At 51.4% G+C, this 18,677-nt stretch overlaps 2 protein-coding genes and 4 non-coding genes across 8 annotated transcripts; 3 read left to right on the top strand and 3 right to left on the bottom strand.

Moving 5' to 3' along the window:
• Nucleotides 1-22: 22 nt before the first annotated feature.
• ATP5PD (ATP synthase peripheral stalk subunit d) lies at nucleotides 23-5,885 on the top strand. The gene is made up of 6 exons (XM_008155080.3): nucleotides 23-125; nucleotides 2,070-2,200; nucleotides 3,084-3,180; nucleotides 4,473-4,544; nucleotides 5,501-5,563; nucleotides 5,686-5,885. Exons 2-6 carry the CDS (start codon nucleotides 2,079-2,081, stop codon nucleotides 5,815-5,817), a joined length of 486 nt encoding a protein of 161 aa, XP_008153302.1. The 5' UTR covers nucleotides 23-125; nucleotides 2,070-2,078; the 3' UTR covers nucleotides 5,818-5,885.
• A 2,375-nt stretch (nucleotides 5,886-8,260) lies between these two features.
• On the bottom strand, nucleotides 8,261-8,333 carry TRNAR-CCU (transfer RNA arginine (anticodon CCU)). The gene has a single exon. It is a non-coding gene; the product is annotated as a tRNA-Arg (tRNA).
• A 477-nt stretch (nucleotides 8,334-8,810) lies between these two features.
• On the top strand, nucleotides 8,811-8,883 carry TRNAR-UCG (transfer RNA arginine (anticodon UCG)). The gene has a single exon. It is a non-coding gene; the product is annotated as a tRNA-Arg (tRNA).
• A 397-nt stretch (nucleotides 8,884-9,280) lies between these two features.
• TRNAR-CCU (transfer RNA arginine (anticodon CCU)) lies at nucleotides 9,281-9,353 on the top strand. The gene has a single exon. It is a non-coding gene; the product is annotated as a tRNA-Arg (tRNA).
• A 464-nt stretch (nucleotides 9,354-9,817) lies between these two features.
• Nucleotides 9,818-9,890, bottom strand: TRNAR-CCU (transfer RNA arginine (anticodon CCU)). The gene has a single exon. It is a non-coding gene; the product is annotated as a tRNA-Arg (tRNA).
• Nucleotides 9,891-13,476: 3,586 nt separating this feature from the next.
• Nucleotides 13,477-17,261, bottom strand: MRPL58 (mitochondrial ribosomal protein L58). 3 transcript variants are annotated; one of them, XM_054709203.1, is made up of 6 exons: nucleotides 17,040-17,261; nucleotides 15,710-15,743; nucleotides 15,006-15,065; nucleotides 14,370-14,452; nucleotides 14,108-14,277; nucleotides 13,477-13,831 (listed from the first exon to the last, which is right to left on the bottom strand). In XM_054709203.1, the coding sequence occupies exons 1-6, from the start codon at nucleotides 17,223-17,225 to the stop codon at nucleotides 13,573-13,575; spliced, it is 792 nt and encodes a 263-aa protein (XP_054565178.1). In that variant the 5' UTR covers nucleotides 17,226-17,261; the 3' UTR covers nucleotides 13,477-13,572. The 3 variants fall into 3 exon arrangements, with proteins under 3 accessions (XP_054565178.1, XP_008153304.2, XP_027986436.2); XM_008155082.3 differs by having other exon boundaries at nucleotides 13,482-13,836; XM_028130635.2 differs by having other exon boundaries at nucleotides 13,482-13,836; nucleotides 17,127-17,261.
• Nucleotides 17,262-18,677: the final 1,416 nt, after the last annotated feature.

The following is an 18,677-nucleotide window of genomic DNA, read 5'->3' as shown; positions in this document are numbered from 1 at the left end:
CTTAATTGGCTAACCTGTGCGGCAAGGCCCGCCCCTTTGGATTAGTGGTTGGCTGAGGGAAGCCTTTCCGGTGACCCACTTCCGTTACTTCCTCTGTGGACCGTGGGCCGCCGGGGTCGGTGAAGGTGAGTCGGGTTGGGACGTTGGGTCCGACCCCAGGGGGTTCCTCTGCTCTTTCGCCTCCAAACCTCGCGCCGACCCTTGTCGCAATGCTGTCAAGGACGCCAGGTCCTGCGGGTGCCTCGCTGGAGGAGCGCCCCGGGTGCAGTCGGTGCCGCTCTGCGCCGCGCTCCCTTCCTTTTCCCTCCCCCGCGCGAGCGGTCGCAGGGCCCGGCTGTGACCTGGTCACCTTTAACTTAGGCGCTTCCCAGACCCGCTCTCGTCCCGGGCGCCCCTGGAGCGGCGGACTGGAGAAGTCCGGTTTGGGGGCCGGAGCAGCGTCACCTGAAGATAGTAATGCAACTTGATGCGTCCGCCCTTCCCTCCTGAGGGTTCCAGCTTTCGAGCTGGACTGGTCAGAGCTCCTCCAGCGCAGGGTTCATGTACCCCTTCAGCAGAGACTCACGAGCACCTCCTGTATACACGATCTGTTCTAGGCGCTGGGGACTCCCCAGTAAATAAAAGACAAAAATCCCTTCCCTTACGGAGCCTACCTGCTCCTGGTGCTTGGGAAGGTCTCTGTGAGGAAGCTATTCCTCTGGCATCTTTAAAACTCACCTGCCCCGGACCTCCATTCCAGCAAGCAGGCTGTCCTGAGTGGGAAGGAAAGGAAGCGGCAGGTGTTGGACAAGTTTCTTTTTAAGATCTGGGGAAGATTCACCGCCACCTCCCTGGGATCCGCCCCATGGTCTCTAGAGCTTTGACATTTCAGTCTGTCTCCTGGTGTCTGACACTGATCTTACTGAGTTTAAGTGGACTGTTGTACTCTATTCTGTCTTATTTAAAAAATGGCTGTGGTGGGTGCGAAGTAATCAACCAAGAACCTTGTATGCATATATGCATGGCCCATGGCCACAGACAGTGGGGCTGTGAGGGCCTGGGGTGGGGGGCCGGGGTGGGCTGGAGGGGGGCCACTGGGGGGAAAGGGGAGACATATGTAATACTTTCGACAATAAAGAGTTATTAAAAACAAAAAGGCATACCCTAACCGGTTTGGCTCACGTCGACCTGCGGACTCAAGGGTCCGGGGTTGATTCCGGTCAAGGGCATGTACCTTGGTTGTGGGCACATCCCCAGTTGTGGGTGTGCAGGAGGCAGCTGATAAATGTTTCTCTCTCGTCGATGTTTCTAACTCTATCCCTCTCCCTTCCTCTCTGTAAAAAATTAATAAAATATATTTTTAAAAGCCAGAAAGGCTGTAATCACTTTCCTTTTGGTCTCACATTCATATATATGCTTAGGGTGTTGCCAGTAGTATACTCAGAGTGTGCTGGTGCCGCCGGGGATACATCAGACAGGAGTAAGAAGTGCAGACATGTTGCCGATCTGATAGGGAGGGCATAGAGAGCCTCTTAAGTTTGTATAAAACTGTAGAGAGAAAATTGATGTGCACTATTTAATTTGATACTTTCAGCAGCTTTCTGAGCTAAGCAGGGCTGATGATACCCTCACTTTCCAGGAGCTGAGATTCTGGTCTAGAGTCTGCTCTATTTAAGCCTTTGTGGGAACGTGGGTATGTGTCAGCGAATAAAACACAGTCTGAGTGGAAACGTATTTAAATTAAATTTTTAACTTTAATGCAAGGCATGAGTATTACTTCAGCAATATTTCCAAAGGTACGTGGAAAACTAGCACTAGAGAACTGGGGTGTAAGGGTGAGTTAGGAGTTGGAGAATAGAGGGAGGAGCATCTAGGGGGAAGAGAATATATTTACATGTCAGGCTGCACACCTTGAATTTGAAGAGCTGCGCTGGCCTTTCTGGTTTGTCATCCTGACTTTAGTTGATAAGTGCGTCCACCAGCACTCGAGGACGCGGGTCTGTTTCTGAAAGACTGGCATGTTGCCGAGATGGCCTCCCTAGAATTCTCTCCAAGAGCCCCGTTTTGATCCGACCTGTTTTACTTTCCAGGATCTCAAGATGGCTGGGCGAAAACTTGCTCTAAAAACCATTGACTGGGTAGCTTTTGGGGAGATCATACCCCGAAACCAGAAGGCCATTGCTAATACCCTGAAATCCTGGAATGAGACCCTCACCGCCAGGTCAGTCCCTTTTTTTGTTGTTTTTGTAAGCGAACAGTTATTGGGTAAATCACAGAGGTAGAAGAAGTAATTCCTAGAAGAAATGGGCTTAGGAAACAAGTTACAGAGGTAAAGGAAGGGCCCTTGGAGCGAATGGTGAGGTGCCTGGGGCGGGGCTGGAGGGGGAAGGGGCAAGGGAAGGCACACGCTTGCTCCCTGGAGGGAGAGGCACTGGGCCCTCCATCCTGAGGGTTTTAAGGGCGGAGATTTTGGGGGAGGCCCCAGGGGAGGATCATAGAATATTCAGCAGCTTTCCAGGTGTGTCCTTTCAGGGCTATAGTCTCCACTGATTGACTGGGGCACCAGGCGGAGGTCATTATTCAATGCAGCTGGGCCTGAGGCTGGTTTTGTTGCGTACCTGGGGGTACACAGCACATAGCTAGGCCGCTCAGCGAGGCAGTTTCGGTGTGCCGCCTTCTTTACTTCTCTGGTTGTAGGACTTCCACTCAGCCAGCTTTCAGGCGGTTCTGAATGCTGGTTGTTCTGTATTCTACTTGCAATCTTGGTACGGTTATGGGAGGCGGTGAGCACAGGCAGTTACCTGCGCCTTCATCTTGGTTCTCTCCGGGTCGGTCCCTTTCTGAGAGGGAGTTTTTTGACTTGCCATTGAATGTGGAAACGAAACAGTGATTTGGAGCTACATAGGACTTTCTGGTGCTCTTCTGAAAGAATAAAGAAATCATGTATTTTCCACATGAAAGTAACTTTTTTTTGCATTCCAGTGCTTTCCCACCCAGAGAAAAGTGATGATGCATCCAGGCGGTAGGAATAAGGAGCAGGGAAATTACTGTGTGCGTTTTCTGCTCACAGAACAATCTTAACTTCTGTTTTCCCGTGTGAGCAGGTTGGCTGCTCTACCTGAGAAACCACCTGCTATCGACTGGGCTTACTACAAGGCCAACGTGGCGAAGGCCGGCTTAGTAGATGACTTTGAGAAGAAGGTGAGGCCTCAGGCAGCTAAAGCGCTGGCCTCGTAACGTGGCTTGTGGGTAGAGGGGGGACGGTAGATAATTACATACACGGATGACAGCGAGGAAAGAAGGGTGGTGGTAGCACTCAGATCCCAAAGGAAGCTCAGGTGAGGTGCGTGTGGCCAAAGGTCTCATGTTAGAAGAGTTAAATGGTACATACATGCAGAGAATTCAGGGTCTATTCATCCAACAGGTTTTTATCCAAAGAAACAGCACAGTATGGCCTTGCGCAGGGAGCCAGAGGGCTGTCAAGTTATAGGTTTCCACTCCTCCTGAATTATTTCTTGGTCCCCCACCCGTCTCCTTTGGAATAGACTGATATCTTTTCTACCCTTTCCCTGTTTTCCTCCTTTCTCTACTCTGCTTTTATTTTTATTTTTTTTTAACTGTAATTTACAAGCTGTAATTTCTTGTTTACCTATCAGGGCCTACTCTGTACCAGGTGCAGCGCTGAGTGCTGTGGCTATAACACTAAGCCATCTTCTAGGGAGACCATCTCCATCTCCATTATGCAAACATTAGTTCCACCAAGTCCACTAGGGTTTCACTTAAAAGAGAAATAAGAATTTCGTTAGAGCTACAAGTTTCTAAGAGATCCCCCACCCCTCCTTTTTTTTTTTTTTTTGGGTAGAGAGAACCATTGATTTGTTGTTGCACTTATTTCTGCATTCATTAGCTGATTCTTGTATGTGCCCTGACCGGGGATCGAACCCACAACCTTGGCATATTGGGATGACACTTTAACCAACTGAGCTACTGGGCCAGGGATAAGAGGCCATTTTTGAGGTCATCCAGTTCAACTGTCCTTTTCAGATGAAGAAACTGAAGGTCATCGTAATAAAGAATTGTCCAGCCGAAACCGGTTTGGCTCAGTGGATAGAGCGTTGGCCTGCGGACTGAAAGGTCCCGGGTTCGATTCCGGTCAAGGGCATGTACCTTGGTTGCGGGCACATCCCCAGTGGGGGCTGTGCAGGAGGCAGCTGATCGATGTATCTCTCTCATCGATGTTTCTAACTATCCCTCTCTCTTCCTCTCTGTAAAAAATCAATAAAATATATTAAAAAAAAAAAAAAAGAATTGTCCAAGGTCTCCAGTTAGTGACAGGATTTAGGAGAACCTGAGATCCCTTTCCCTGTCCAGTGTTCTTTCCACTGCAACACCCTAGATCCATACTGTTTTTTATTGGGATGGAGAATGTGTTCTTTGTGATCTCTAAGGGTTGGCAGCATACATTAACGACAGCTCACTGTGCCTGTTTGTAGTTCAATGCCCTGAAGGTGCCTGTGCCAGAGGACAAGTACAGTGCCCTGGTGGACGCTGAAGAAAAAGAAGATGTAAGTAGTTGAGACTCTTTTATTCCAAAACTAGTAGCCCTGTGCTCGAATCCGTGTGCCAGGAACTCGCCAGTACCTCGCTGCGGCCCTCCAGTAGCTCTCCGCCTGCTGCCCCTCCTCATAGCTTGCTGCCCTCCCCCTTCCTGTAGCTTGCTGCCCCACCCTCCTGCTGATCCCTGATCCAGTCATTATGCCGTTGGTCGTTAGGCTTCATGGCGTAACGACCATTTTCGCGTTACATCTTTATTATATAGAATGCTCTTAATTCCTGATGACTCTTCTTAGTCATTAGGTTGAAGTAGAGTGAACTAAAAGGAGGAATAAAACTCTAGAAAATGCAACCTCTGTATTGCCTGGTAATTGGGAGAGGGGGGCTGATCAATGTGTCCTCTCTCTTGATTGTGGCGATGGTTTCACAGGTGGATACATATAACTGATCGAGTGGATTCTTTAAATATGTGCATTTTCATTGTATGTTATACCTCAACAAAGTTGTTACAATAAAAAAACAAAAGCTGTTACAAACAGTTAAGGAGTTGGAATTGGGTAGGAAAATTACCCGGTGTGCTTGGAGGTACTGAAGGCCAAATGTCGGAGTGCAGGTGGCTCCACAAAAGAGAAGTCTGGCGAGGTGGTCAGGCAGCTTGTCGTGACCCTTCGGTAACCAGCACCTATGAAACACGGCGTTTTGCAGGTTGCCGAGACGAGTCACTTGCTGAAGAACGCTGGCACTGCCGTCGTAAGCTGCTGCTCCTGTGTGGGCTGCTTTGTGCTTTAGGCAGCGCTGTAGTGAGCTCCCTAAGCCAGCTCCCCCCGTACTCACGGCAGCCACAGGGCCTCCGTAGAGAGTGCGAAAGCGGCAGGGGTCTGGCTCCAGGACTTCTCAGACCTTAGGAGCCTCAGGGTCAGGGCACTTTAACTTGGATCCAAAACAGAATTTCTCCCTTCTTTTAAAGGTGAAAAGTTGTGCTGAGTTTGTGTCTCTCTCAAAGTCCAGGATTGAGCAATACGAGAAAGAGGTAAGGATGACTGGCCTTTGGGATATGTTTCCTCTCTTCTACCGAGTGGCAGTAACCTGCCTTGGGTCCCTTTTTTGCATCTCTGCAGCCCTGCTTACCTAACATGTTTCCCCTCCTTTCAGCTGGAGAAGATGAAGAACATAATTCCATTTGACCAGATGACCATTGAGGATTTGCATGAAGTCTTCCCAGAAACCAAATTAGACAAGAAGAAGTATCCCTACTGGCCTCACAAGCCAATAGAGAATTTATAAACTTGAGTCTGAGAGGAAACTCTGGTCCTTGTATTATAAACTCTCTGGACATTAAAAATAATCAGATAGCGCTGCGTGTGTCTGCTCCTTTGCAGTTGAGATAGTTACAGCTCTGAGGTGACCTCACTGGAAGTGGGCTTCTTGTTAAAATGGAAAGGTGAGCCTATAGGTGTATGGGGGTTCAGTTGTCTAATGGTCAGGATATGCTCTTAATCCCAGAAGATAAAGATCTAGAGGACTCTAGAAGATTCTTTGTTGAGTGCCAGCACTATACCTTAGTCATATTTCTATTCCCCAGGGCTTAGCACTGTGCTTGGGAATTAGAAGAGCCCTAATATGAATTCATTATAAAAGAAAGAGAAGAAATGTGAGCCTTCAGGGGTTCACAGCTAGCTAGGAGATTATCACATAACCCTTGAATGATAGGGCCAACTAGTGTATTAGTAAATAATAATGATCATGACTTACAAAGCATATACTACGTTCTAAGAATTGTTCTAATACTTTAGATAAATACCTCATTTCTCCTCAAAACAACCCTATGAGGTAGGTAGTGTATCAGCCAAGACAGTGGTCGGCAAAGTCATTAGTCAACAGAGCCAAATATCAACAGTACAACGATTGCAATTTCTTTTGAGAGCCAAATTTTTTAAACTTAAACTTCTTCTAACGCTACTTCTTCAAAATAGACTCGCCCAGGCCGTGGTATTTTGTGGAAGAGCCACACTCCAGGTGCCAAAGAGCTGCATGTGGCTCTCGAGCCGCAGTTTGCTGACTACTGAGCCAAGACATTAAATAAGGCCTTTGAAGTCATGGCTGGATTGGCACATGCTGCGGTTGCAGGTTCCATCCCCAGGAGGGGGCTTGCAAGAGGCAGCTGATCGATGTTTCAAAGTCCTTTGAAGGTGACAACATTACCAATGATACGTTTGCTATTCTCTACCCAGAGGTCTGACTACTCGGTAGTTTCCCATCGCCCTCTATTTTGAATCATCTTCTGTTAATTACTGTCCTCTCTCTCACTGGAATGTAAGCTCCTGGGAGGCAGAGCCCGGAGGATGGTTTCAGGGAGAACAAGCCTGAAACGGGAAAAGAATCGGTAATCGGTGTCTCAGTGCAGAGGAGCCCACGGGGCTGCAGTTATGTGGCAAGGCTTGGGAGCCAGAGGGAGCTTTAACGTGGCATCCGTGACACTTGGTGACTGGTTTGGAGTAGAGACAATTCTGGATGACCCTGGAGAAGAGGGGGGAATTCTGTATTTCTAATTCTTAGTTTTGTTCGTTAGTTGTTTCTTTTACAAAAGTACAAGAAACTGGTTTTTAAACTTTTTGGAGTCAAGGACTTCTGAAAGTCTCATCAACAACACAGCACATAATGTGAGAGATTCAACCTTGGAAGCCCAGCCATACTCCTCGGGAGCTATGGGCCTCAAGGTTAAAAGAAAAAAATTCATCTCTGGCCAGATTTGTAGCTTAAAAATTTTTTTTTCTAAAGCATACACACACACAGGAAAGTGAGAATAATAAATGTACATCTCTCCAATAGTACCTTTTAATTTTATCTTTATTTTAAAATGTATTTCTACTGATTTCAGAAAGGAAGGTAGGGGGAGAGAGAGAGAGAAACATCAATGATGAGAATCATTGATCAGCTGGGTATCAAGCCTGCAATCTGGGCATGTGCCCTCAACCAGGATCAAACCTGGGACCCTTCAGTCCCAATGCTCTATCCACTGAGCCAAACCAGCTAGGGCTAATAGCCTCTTTTTAAACACTCCTGGGATCAGACGATTTGAGTGCCATCTTTTTTTCCTGCATAGAACTGGGTGCCATCTCAATGGGAACAGCGCACAGCAGAATCTTTGGCATAGAACTGGGCAGCATTTTCACCCCAATGGGAGGCAGGGAGAGACCAGGGGCTAAGGTTTTGCCTATTAACTTGACAGTGATGGTCTCTCACAGAACACACTCCTTTCACCAGAAGAGTGGATACCAACTCAGAGGCAACAGGAAGTAGGGCCCCATTGGCTCTCATACCTTTCAAAGTGCAGTACAGCTTGACCAAAAAGAAAGGATAAGCCCAGCCGGGTGGTGTGGACCTATGAACCAGGAGGTCACGGTTTGACTGATCAGGGCACATGCCATGGTTTCCGGTTTCGGGTTGCGAGCTCTATCCCCAAGTGTGGGGCGTGCAGGAGGCAGCCCATCAATGATTCTCATCGATGTTTCTAGTTTCTATCTTTTCCTTTCTGAAATCAATAAAAAATATATAGACATTTTTAAAAAACTGTAAGATAATTGCTACCGAGGCTCCCCTGTGCAACACATACAGAAAAGACTATAAAAAAGAGAGGAAAAAAAAAAGAGAAAATAGACGGCAAGTTTTTTGTTGATTTGTTTTTATCTTATCTGGGGTCTAGAAAAAAGTCAGTGGTTAAATGCCTCACCCCAGATGGGACTCGAACCCACAATCCCTGGCTTAGGAGGCCAGTGCCTTATCCATTAGGCCACTGGGGCATCACGCAGGCGGCGCGCGATCATTTGGCTTTTGACTGTGACGAGGTTAGGCTGCGTAATGACGTCATCCCGGAAGCTCCGGGCTGCAAAAATCAAGGTTATCGCGCAGTGGGATTGCAGTCCAGAACCCAGAGTGGGTTGGAAGACTGCAGAGGTCCGAGGGAAAAGGTTCAAGTTTCAGGTTTAACACAGTGTGCTGTCCTCTCCTTAAGAGAAGACTAGAACCTTCCACCTCCTGAGCCAGGGTCAGACAGTTGACCCGCTGTACCACACACGCCCTGTAAAGGTGGAGTTCTACGGCGATGCCTCTTTAGGGACATAAGGACGCACCGCACGGACGTTGGCCGCATAGACTGCATCCTGGTTCCGCCTTTCATGCACCCTGTAGCCCAGCACCGGCACTCGTCGCCTGAGCCGCCGCTGCCACCTGCGAGGAAGTTACACCTGAATATTATATTGCTCCAGGTTCAGCACGAGGACCGCGTGGCCTAACGGATAAGGCGTCTGACTTCGGATCAGAAGATTGAGGGTTCGAGTCCCTTCGTGGTCGGCTTTACGTTTTTTTTGGAGAGGGGGCGGTGGCTCGTGGCTGGGGGCATAGCAATCCCGCTCGGCATCGTACTGGCCTCCCTCCCCCTCTCCCCTCGCCTAGTCTCTTGGCTCGCAGACGCTCGCCTTCCGAGGACCTCGCTCATCTCCTTGGAGGTGCGCGCCGCGGGGCGCCCTTAGGTCTCAGCTGGTACCTCCCAATCTTTTCGCCTTACCCTTCAGCTTTTCGCGGAGCCCGGCGGGTGTACCCTCTGGTTGTCTAGTTGGCTTTCTGCGACTTGTACTAAGTTCGGGTCTAGGGATACGCGGTCCGGCCGCCGGCCCGACAAAAATATACGAAGTTTGTGCACGTGCTGCTGAGCATTACCATGGACCACGTGGGTGAGGTGTTTTGTCTCGCCCCAGTGGCCTAATGGATAAGGCACTGGCCTCCTAAGCCAGGGATTGTGGGTTCGAGTCCCACCTGGGGTGGTGCACGTGGCCACCTTCTACAGGTAATTTTTGATCCGCGAAAGTGCGGACCCTCCCGGACCTCCCGGACCCTCCCGGACCCTCCCGTGCTGCACACAGGCAACCAGAGGGTCCATTCCACGTGGTTTGGGCCGCGCGGCCTCTGGAGCCCTGCCCGCTCTCTTACAGCCCCCCCGCCTTTTCGATCAGGGTGTGTCTGCGTGGCTCCCCGCCCCCAGCTCATTGTCGCCTTCGCCCCCTTCATCCCCTCGCGGTCCTGGGAACGCGCTGCACCCTACGTATGTCTACAGGGCAAGTCCTGCTCTCCAGCGTCGGCTGTGAACTGGAGGAGAAAAGTAGGGGGCGTGTGTGGCTGTTGGGGAACCTTGCGGTGTTCCGGCCCGCTGCACTCGGGGTTTTGTTTTTGTTTCTTACTAGGATCCAGCTGCAGTGGAGAGAACTCTTCAGTGTCAAAAATGTGGTTGTACCCCAGGTGGGACTCGAACCCACAATCCCTGGCTTAGGAGGCCAGTGCCTTATCCATTAGGCCACTGGGGCCTGTAGGTTACAATTCCGGTATTTCTGCCCTTAGTAATCAATCGGACTCCGGGTCTTTCAGGCAAAAATTAATGGGGCACACATTTACTGGGGGACATCAAGTCGGGGATGCGCTTGGATAGGCTTCCGAAGCTCACGACGGACCCGGATGATGCAGGAAGACGCTACCCTGGGAGGTGAGCTGAACCACCGCCAGCCACCGCCCGGGGAAGCCCTGTGGGGCTGGGGCTGCCCGGACACCCAGACCGTGGCCGGTGAAGACTGAGGTTGGAGCTGTTATGTCCACCCCTCTACTGAACTGACAGAAAACCCAGGGATTTTAGGGGAAAGGGGTGTAGGAAGTTCACGAGAACAGAAGAGCCTCAATCATGAGTGGCGAAACAAACCCTGGACAACTTCACCATCGCGAGGCAGGGACGACCAGGAGGAACAAATCCTTCTACATAATAGAAATATAGGTATACACTGAGTGGCCAGATTGTGATGATCTCTGAACGCATAATAACCTGGCCACTCAGTGTGTATATATATATATAATATATATTAGAGGCCCGGTGCATGCATTCGTGCATGGGTGGGGTCCGGCCAGCCTGGCCAGGGCGAGGGGACATGGGCGGTTGGCCAGCCTGCCTGCTGGTCGAACTCCTGGTCAAGGGGAAAATTTGCATATTAGCCTCTTATTATATAGGATATACACTGAGTGGCCAGGTTATTATGCGTTCAGAGATCATAATAATCTGGCCACTCAGTGTATATTCATAATGTACATGCTATATACAAATGCATACTATACAGAAAACAGATATTACCAGCCAAATAGATACTTCGCCCTAATATTTTATTCCTTTAAAACTGTTAGCTGGAAAGTAGTACAAATAAAGAACAGGCACATTTTTAAACCAGTGACCGTCCCGTTAGAATCCATGTGCATCTGAAAGGGGCCACAGCAGAAGCTTCAGCCACGGGCCATGCTTTCCCGGCATGCCTGGCTGACACCTGGCATCGGCTCCAGGCTCCTGACCTCATTTAAGTCAACCAATTAGTCTGTTTGTTGAGGTGTAACATGCATGTGGCAAAGTGTACAGCTCACAGGCCACAGCCTGATGCGATACAGAACATTCCCAGCATCCTAGAAAGCTCTCTCCCTCTGCCCCCCCCCCCCCCCCAGCCAGTCACCACCTCCCTCAGGTACTTTCTCGATTTTCACCACCATAAAGCAGTTTCGCCTTGTTTTGAACCACATGTACATGGAATCATACTCTGGTAGCCTGGCCTCTTTTGCTCAACATTGTGTCTATGAAATTCACCCTTCCTTCTTTTGCCCTCAACTTTTTTTTTTTTTTTAATTATTCTGTCAATTTGTACCTTTTATTTATTTTTTTTCACTTTTTTTTATTAAGGTATTATATGTGTACATATCTTACCATTGTTCTCCCCACTGCCCTCAACTTTTTCAGAGAGGGTCCTCACCCTGTGCTCTCCTCTCCATCCCCAGCCTGTTCTGTTCCTCTGTCCCCCTCCTTCCCCTCTCATCTTGGCTTTTCCAGGGCCTCTCACGCCACCAATGCCTGAGGTCCTCGGTGTCCAGACTTTGCTCAGGGGCAACCCACAGGGATGTCTTCTCCGGCTTCCCACTGACACCATCGACCCAGCCTCCCTGGGTTCTGCCAGCTTCATCCTCAGCTGCTCCTAGCCATTCCCACTCTGCTTGTCCCCTCCATCCTGCCTCTCCAGCCGCAGCCTCACTCCCCAGCTCCAGGGCGCCATCCCCTCTCCTGGGCATCACTACTCGGCATTCCTCCTCAGGCCCCACAGTCCGCCTCCCCATCCCCGCCCCCCCCCATGCCTGCTCCTTTGTGACGTTCCTGTTTCAATGCACAGCAGCACCCATGTCACACACCTGCTCCCATTCCGTGTGGACCACTTTTCTGTCCCCGTAATCCTTTGGCATCTGTTCTCTCTCCCTCCTGTTGTCACTGCCCTAGTTCCAGGACGGGTCCCTGACTGCTCATGTGGGTCAGTCCACCAACCTGGGCCCGCTCCCCTGCGGTCTTTTCTCCTCCATTCACGGTCAGATTAACCTTCCCCTGACAGCCGCTGTGGGTAAATGTCTGAACCGTCACATTTAGGACTTTCTAGACCTGGCTCCCACTCAGCGTGGCAGATGTGTCTGTCTCCCACAGCTCCTCATCCCCCGGGCCCCAGCCAGGCTGGGCTATTAATCACCGTTCCCCCAGTACATACTCAGCCATTAACCACTTATTCACTCAAGTCCCACAACAACCCCAGGAGGTCGGCAGTTTCCAGACGGAGAAACAGATTCAGAGAACCCTGGGGCGGGGTGGGGGAGTGGAGGGCAGGGACTGACGGGGAGGCTGGCTTCAGAGCCCATCCTCTCAGAGATATAGTTCACCGTCCCAGCTGCAGGCAGGGCCCCTGGCCACACTGCAGCCTCCAGGTGCCAAGCTCTTCGCTGGCTGGCATGGCCAGCTCCTCCCATCCTTCAGGCAAATACTCCTCTGACCTTCCAGCCAGAACTAATTGTTCCTCTGCCGCCCACAATGCTGAGACCTTTCTCATGTTACTTATCACGTTTTAGGCCACGTTACCACACGGGGTTCCCCTTTTCTTCTCAACCGATGGAATGCCCATTCCCTGGGAGAAAGGACTTTGTTCTCTGCTGATTCCCTGGGGCCTCACAGAGCCTCATGAACTCTGCATGTTGCCTGTCCTTGCGCCCCACTGGGCTCTCATCCCTTGAGGGCTGGGGCCATGTCTTCCACACCTTTTGTATTTTCTAAGTCACGTATTGAAGAGTCCCCCGCTTTGTTTACACTCACGTGAATGAGGTCCCTGCTCACACAGAGTGTACGCACTGCTCGGTTCGTCATCTTGCATTGAGAGCATCGCAATGCAGCATTTGTCAGATGAGTGAATTAGATCAAAACAGAGAACAGTCTGTGGAACTCACACACGCCACAGTGACTGCTGCCCTGCTGGCCTGGGTGCTGCCCACACCCAGGGACTGCAAAACCCTTTGTCTAGTTCCGGTTCCCTTTTCCTGCCTCCCGACCCGGCAGCTGTGACAGCATCGAACCCATGACATTCCTTCCCACTCAAGTGGTTCCCTTACCCACGTTTCTTCAACTCGAAACCGCTTAACCTGAATGTGAGAATCTCCACAGTGAGCTTGTCTCCCTCCCTCTGCAGACGTACCTCCCTGATCCCCCTGCACAAATGCTCCGCTCACATGGCTTCCTCAGTCTCCTCCACCCCAGCCTTTCCTTTGGTTTTACCCATTCTGTTCCCTCCAATGGGCATGCGCTGTGAGCCTTTCTGCTGATTAAACGCTGTCCCTTTTCCACGGCCCAGCTCAGAGGCCCACACACGGTCTCAGCCTCTGCCTGACCGTGTGACCCGGAGGGCAGGCACCCGGCTCCTTCCTGGGCCCTGGGCTGGGACTGCAGTCGGCGCATCAGGAACCCTTACCCTTGGGCAGATTTCAACCCGAGGAGGGCAGGGACTCTGTCCTGAGGCACCGAGGAAGGGAAGCCCTGGCCTTTAGAATTTAATTTAATTAATTTATTTTTTGCATTTAGAATTTTATTTATTTTTTGCATTTAGAATTTTATTGCAGCTAATACATGAAGTGGGTAAGTGAGGTGTGACAACATGTCATCGCCTATAGAGACCTTTGACACGAGCGCCTGCCACCCTCATTCTGAGCGAACAATCCCAGTGGCTCCAATGTTGGAGACAGGCCTAAAACCGCAAACCGCAGGCCGTCTCCTGCCAGCACTCGCGCTCCCGCCGGCTGCCCGGCGCCCTGCGGAGGGTCTCTGCCAGCCCTGGAGGGTGATTTCAGTCCATATCTACCCTCCTGCTTGCCTTTATGGCGGAATTTATTCTCTTTTTTCTCAGCCTTTCCCGATTCATGTTTTCTATCCTGCAAACAAAATGAACAAAAAGACCCCAATTAGGCCCAGATGCCCAATCAGTGCTTATCAAAGCGGGGAGAGGAGCTGGCAGCTCAGCGGGGAGCAGAGCAGCTAAATCAGCAGGCACCAGCTCCAAGCCCCCACTCGGGGCCAGGAAAGCTCCCATTCCCCCACTTTCCCACCTCTTTGCTGGGAGGCCCGGGGCTTGGCCCTGCCCCCTTCCTTCCTGGGGCCGCCCCTCAGGACTCAGCTGGAAGAAGTTTGGGGCGTTCCGGGTACCTGATTCTTCGGAGGACAGCATCTTCTTTGGATGGCTCCTTGGGCGTCTGGCTGGCTTCAGCGATCATGTCTCGAATTTTCTGCAGGCAATCTGCCAGATTTCGGAGCTGATAGCGGCTGCATTCAGAGGTGAGTATCAGCTCTCCCAACCTGTTGATCTTATTTTTATACTGCAAGAAACAAAGGCAAAACCAGAGTTCTACCGAGTAAAGGTTTAGAAGCGGCTGCGGCATAAAGAAAAAAAGGAAGGGGCCGGGGTTACCATGACGGCCATCTTCTGGCGCACCGGCTCTGCGATCCAGTCGGCGGTTGCCAAATGGAACCTGATTTCAGCCTTGGAATTCACTGGAAAGAAAGGGACAGGGAGCACAGGTCACTGAGGCTCCAGGGAGGCTCAGCTCCTGGGTGACAACTGGTGACCATCCTGAAACAAAGGGAGGCGAGAAACCCAACCAGGTGCCCTATCCTGCGCCAACTTGGGGATACCAAGCTGCCATGGAATGCGCCTGCCAAGACAGTGAGGCACTTCGGGACAAGGATAACCTCCCGGCACGCAACGCCCAGTGCTTCTCTTACAGTTTGTGGGGCTCTGAGAATGGGGGATGGGCTCCACAAGCACGAAGGGAACCTGTGCTGGGCGCTGGCTGCCAACTGGCCCTGTGGTTTCCCTTTGTTTAACTCACAGGCCAATCCTAGTCCTACAACCCACAGCTGAGAGGCTGAGAATCGGACCACATTCAAAAGAATAAAGAGGATTATTATAAACGCGCGGTATTTAAGCTTCTGCTGAAAAAATGCCCTTTATGCCCCATGAATATGCCCCATGAATGTAAACACAGAATCCTCAAGTCCGTCTTCTAAGTTTTAAAGTGAAAGAACACGACAAGGCGCCCGGTACCTTTGTTAACATTCTGGCCTCCAGGCCCGCTGCTCCGACAATAAGATATTGTCAAGCGATCTGTGAAACAACACACACCAAAGAAATGATTACCTCCTGGCCAACTCTCACACGTCGGCCTGCGGACTGAAAGGTCCCAGGTTCGATTCCAGGTCAAGGGCATGTACCTTGGTTGTGGGCACATCCCCAGTAGGGGGTGTGCAGGAGGCAGCTGATCGATGTTTCTCTCTCATCGATGTTTCTAACTCTCTATCCCTCTCCCTTCCTCTCTGTAAAAAATCAATAAAATATATTTAAAAAAAAACAAAAACACGTATATATAAACCTAACATTCAGGTCAGAAGAGATTATTTGTAGATGTCAAAACTAAAATCAAGGGACTTTCCCAAGGTCACACAGACAGCAGAGGATGTAAAATGATGACCCAGGTTATGACCGGGCTATCAAACCGGTCACGGGGTGTCCTCTCCCTCGTGTCGCCTGTCACCTGGCCCCTTTGTTCCAGTGTCACTTAGTTTAATTGTATTTATTTAAAAATATATACGTATTATTGATTTCAGAGAGGAAGGGAGAGGGAGAGAGAGACAGAAACATCAAGGGTGAGAAAGAATCATTGATCGGCTGCCTCCTGGTTCATAGGTCGACACTCAACCACTGAGCCACCCCAGCCGGGCTGATTTTATTTATAAAACCGAATTACTCACCTAGAGGAATGTCGTTGGCTTGCTTCGCGTCATCCTGTAATGTAATGCACACAGTGTCAAATACATATCACTGCTGGGTGACTCCTAGCTGGTCCAGGGCACCAAAGAAATGATGGAAAGCCACAACACAAATGTAACACAACTACTTTCAGGCTCCCAGCCAAATCATAGCGGAGGACAGAACAGTTTCCTCAGACTCAAGAGGTACCGTCTCAGAAACACTCCTCCAGGAAAATGGAACTGACTCCTCTCCAGCCTCCCTGCCCCCCACCTCAGCGAGTGTCGGGCACCATCGGAGGCCTAGCTCCTCCGAGGGATCATCCCACTTCTCTGCCTCAAGTCCTCCACTAGGTCCCCATGCCGGCCTGCTTGCTGTTCCTGGAACAAGTAGGGCATGCTAACTGCTTTAAGGTGGCTACACCTGCTGTTCGCTCCGCAGGGATGCCCGTCTCCCCTCTGTTCTCTGGGCTCACTGCCTTGCCTCTTCCAGGTCCTTACTCAAATGTCACCTTCTCAGGGGTCTCCCCAGACCATCCCACTTAAAACTGCAGCACTACCCCTACCTCAGCACTCCTCTTCCAGGCTTTAGTTTCTCCAAAGGAAAGCACCACCTCACATACTCTGTACTCCTTATTTTACCTATTGCGGTCTCCCTCCATTAGAATGCAAGCCCCACAAACATTAGGATCTTTGTGTTTTGTTTACTACTCTATCCCCGTGCCTAGCGCAGTGCACCAAGCTTGCTCTCAACAGAAGTCTGCTGAATGAGTGAGTGAATCAACGAACGTTCTCTCCCAGTCCTGTGGGTGGGAACTCAACGGAATTGGCTGGGTCCTCTCTCTCCCGCCCCGGGCCGATCCAGAGCCTCACACAGCGGGCTGCTCTGACATGCATCCCGAGGAAACGAATGAGAGCCCCGTTTGCTCAGGCGTGCTGGGGTTACTGCAGGCTAAGGACAGTGTAACTTTCCAAAAGACTCCAGAAGGGAGCAACCGCCTGGTCAGCCTCCTGCCTTTATTGTCCCCTCTGCAGGGCCAGACGCCCACATTTTCCCTGGGACAAGAATGTGGGCCGGAAGGTGAGGGAACTAACAAGGAAAAGCGGGTGGTCTTGTAAGAAGCACACCCTGCGTGCTCTCCCAGCACCCCCACACTACGACCTCCCCGGGCGCCTAGCCCCGCCCAGTGGCCTCTCTCGGTTGCCCGGGCAACCAGCTTCCTTCCGCTGCGGCCCCTTCGATTAACGGCGCGCACGGCCAATAGGGCCCCGGCTTTCTGACGTCACCTAGCAGGCGCGGACACGCCCCTTCCGTCTGGCCCACCCGGCTCACCGGGACCCTCCACGCGGTGTCCGAGCCCCGCGACTCCGGGTAGAGCTTGTCCAGGCTGTAGATGCTCTGGAATCCGGTGCCGTCTACCTGCTTGTGCAGATCCCGGCGGGGGCAGTGCGGGGGCGGCGGGGGCAGCCAGGCTCTGGCTCGGCTCAGGCCCCAGCGCAGGCACCGGGCGGCCGCCATGTTCGAGTCTCCGGGTTGCTTCCGGTGGGCGCTCCCTTCCGCGGGCCGCCAGGTCGTGTTTCCCGCTGGACTTTGGTTCCGCGCAACTTTTAGGGCCCTCGGGGGGAGGCGGCGAGCTGGGCTCCCGGCGTGGCTCTCCCGCGGCGCCTGTTGGAGCTGCCTCCGAGGGCTTGGCGGTAGGGAAGACGTTGGCCAGACGGCGAGCTTTTAAGGGGACCCTCGTGGCGAAAGAAACCCCAGGTCCGTGTCCCCCAGAAACACCACCTCTCTCCCTTTCCGAGTCTGTCACCTCCTGGACCGCTCTCCCCCCATCTATGAGGCCTGCCCGGTCTGGCCTAGTTCACCTCCATCCCCTTTTACCCTGCTTTACTTATTTCTCTAGTTTATTGCCTGTCTCCCAGCCGGAATGTAATAAGCTCCAGGGGAGGCACTGGCTCACTGCTGGAGCTCCCGCACCCAGAACCTGGCACATGATAGGTCCTCAATAGGCGCTGATAGGACCGTTTCCTCGGGAATGTGTTTGTGAAAGTTGATTTTCACTGGAGCCGAGTTCGTAATGCCAGGCTCGTTCACAGGCAGCTAAGAGCAGGAACCCGCTGAGCAGGTGTGAAAGCTCTAAGGACAAACACCAGATGGGAGGAGAGGCAGGCAGGTGGAGAAGGAAGTGTTGTAAAGAGTGGACCACGCCCGCCCCACTGCCTTTGTGGGGGAACCAGCAGTTTTGCCGAGCAGGATGGCAGTCTCCCAGCCAGGGGGAAAAGGGAGGCTGAGGGGGTAGGCGGAGATTCAGAAAGCCAGGCGGGCTAAGCAGGACCCTTCTACAGGGCTGTTAAGGCATGAACTCCAAAATTGAGACGTTCTAATCCCAAGAAAGGTTCAAAGTAGAGCAAGCAGTGTTTGGAAACAGCTAAATGTTGGCTGAGTTACTTTGTTGAGAGGCAGTGTGGTAAATGAAAACAGAGCCGAATGAATGTTAGTGATTATTAGTAACATTAGTGGTTGTTTCTTAATGAGTGCTATTTTTAGGAAAAGCATAATTATCTAGAAAAACATGTCCCTGGGGATGTTAGCTGTTTCAAACAGGAGATTGTCATCAGATCCAGGTTTTACCACCTTAGCTTTATGGATACAGGCAAATCTCTAGGAGGGAATGAACTGCCCCCTCCCCCAAGCACTCCCTTTGTAAACCCAAACCAGGAAGAGGATGGCAGTTGGCATATGCCTTTTGGGCTCTAGGTTGGAAGGGGAGTCTCCTGGATCCCTCCCTGTCTGACTTGGTCCCAAGACCTCAGAGGGAGCAGAGGCGTCTCCATGGTGACTGCAATAAGCTTCTCAGGGGAGCGAAGCCAGGTCCCCGGCTCTGGGATTATGACTCACCAAGTCAGCACCATTCTGTGGCATCGTTGCTTTGCGGCTGGACTCCAGCCCTGTGCCTGACCCAGAAGGATAGGA

This window comes from Eptesicus fuscus, chromosome 20, assembly GCF_027574615.1.
Source record: "Eptesicus fuscus isolate TK198812 chromosome 20, DD_ASM_mEF_20220401, whole genome shotgun sequence".
NCBI lineage: Eukaryota > Metazoa > Chordata > Mammalia > Chiroptera > Vespertilionidae > Eptesicus > Eptesicus fuscus.
Note: the sequence above shows the minus strand (reverse complement) of the source record. Positions and strands in the feature narration are given on the sequence as shown.

Excerpts from the sequence above, each read along its gene's own strand:
- ATP5PD (XM_008155080.3), top strand. The coding sequence starts at position 2,079 with ATGGCTGGGCGAAAACTTGCTCTAAAAACCATTGACTGGGTAGCTTTT. Across the intron at positions 2,201-3,083 it reads AATGAGACCCTCACCGCCAG|GTTGGCTGCTCTACCTGAGA; the intron begins GTCAGTCCCTTT and ends CCGTGTGAGCAG. Across the intron at positions 5,564-5,685 it reads TTGAGCAATACGAGAAAGAG|CTGGAGAAGATGAAGAACAT; the intron begins GTAAGGATGACT and ends CCCTCCTTTCAG.
- MRPL58 (XM_054709203.1), bottom strand. The coding sequence starts at position 17,225 with ATGGCGGCCGCCCGGTGCCTGCGCTGGGGCCTGAGCCGAGCCAGAGCC. Across the intron at positions 15,744-17,039 it reads ACACCGCGTGGAGGGTCCCG|GATGACGCGAAGCAAGCCAA; the intron begins GTGAGCCGGGTG and ends ATTACATTACAG. Across the intron at positions 14,278-14,369 it reads GCCAGAAGATGGCCGTCATG|TATAAAAATAAGATCAACAG; the intron begins GTAACCCCGGCC and ends TGTTTCTTGCAG.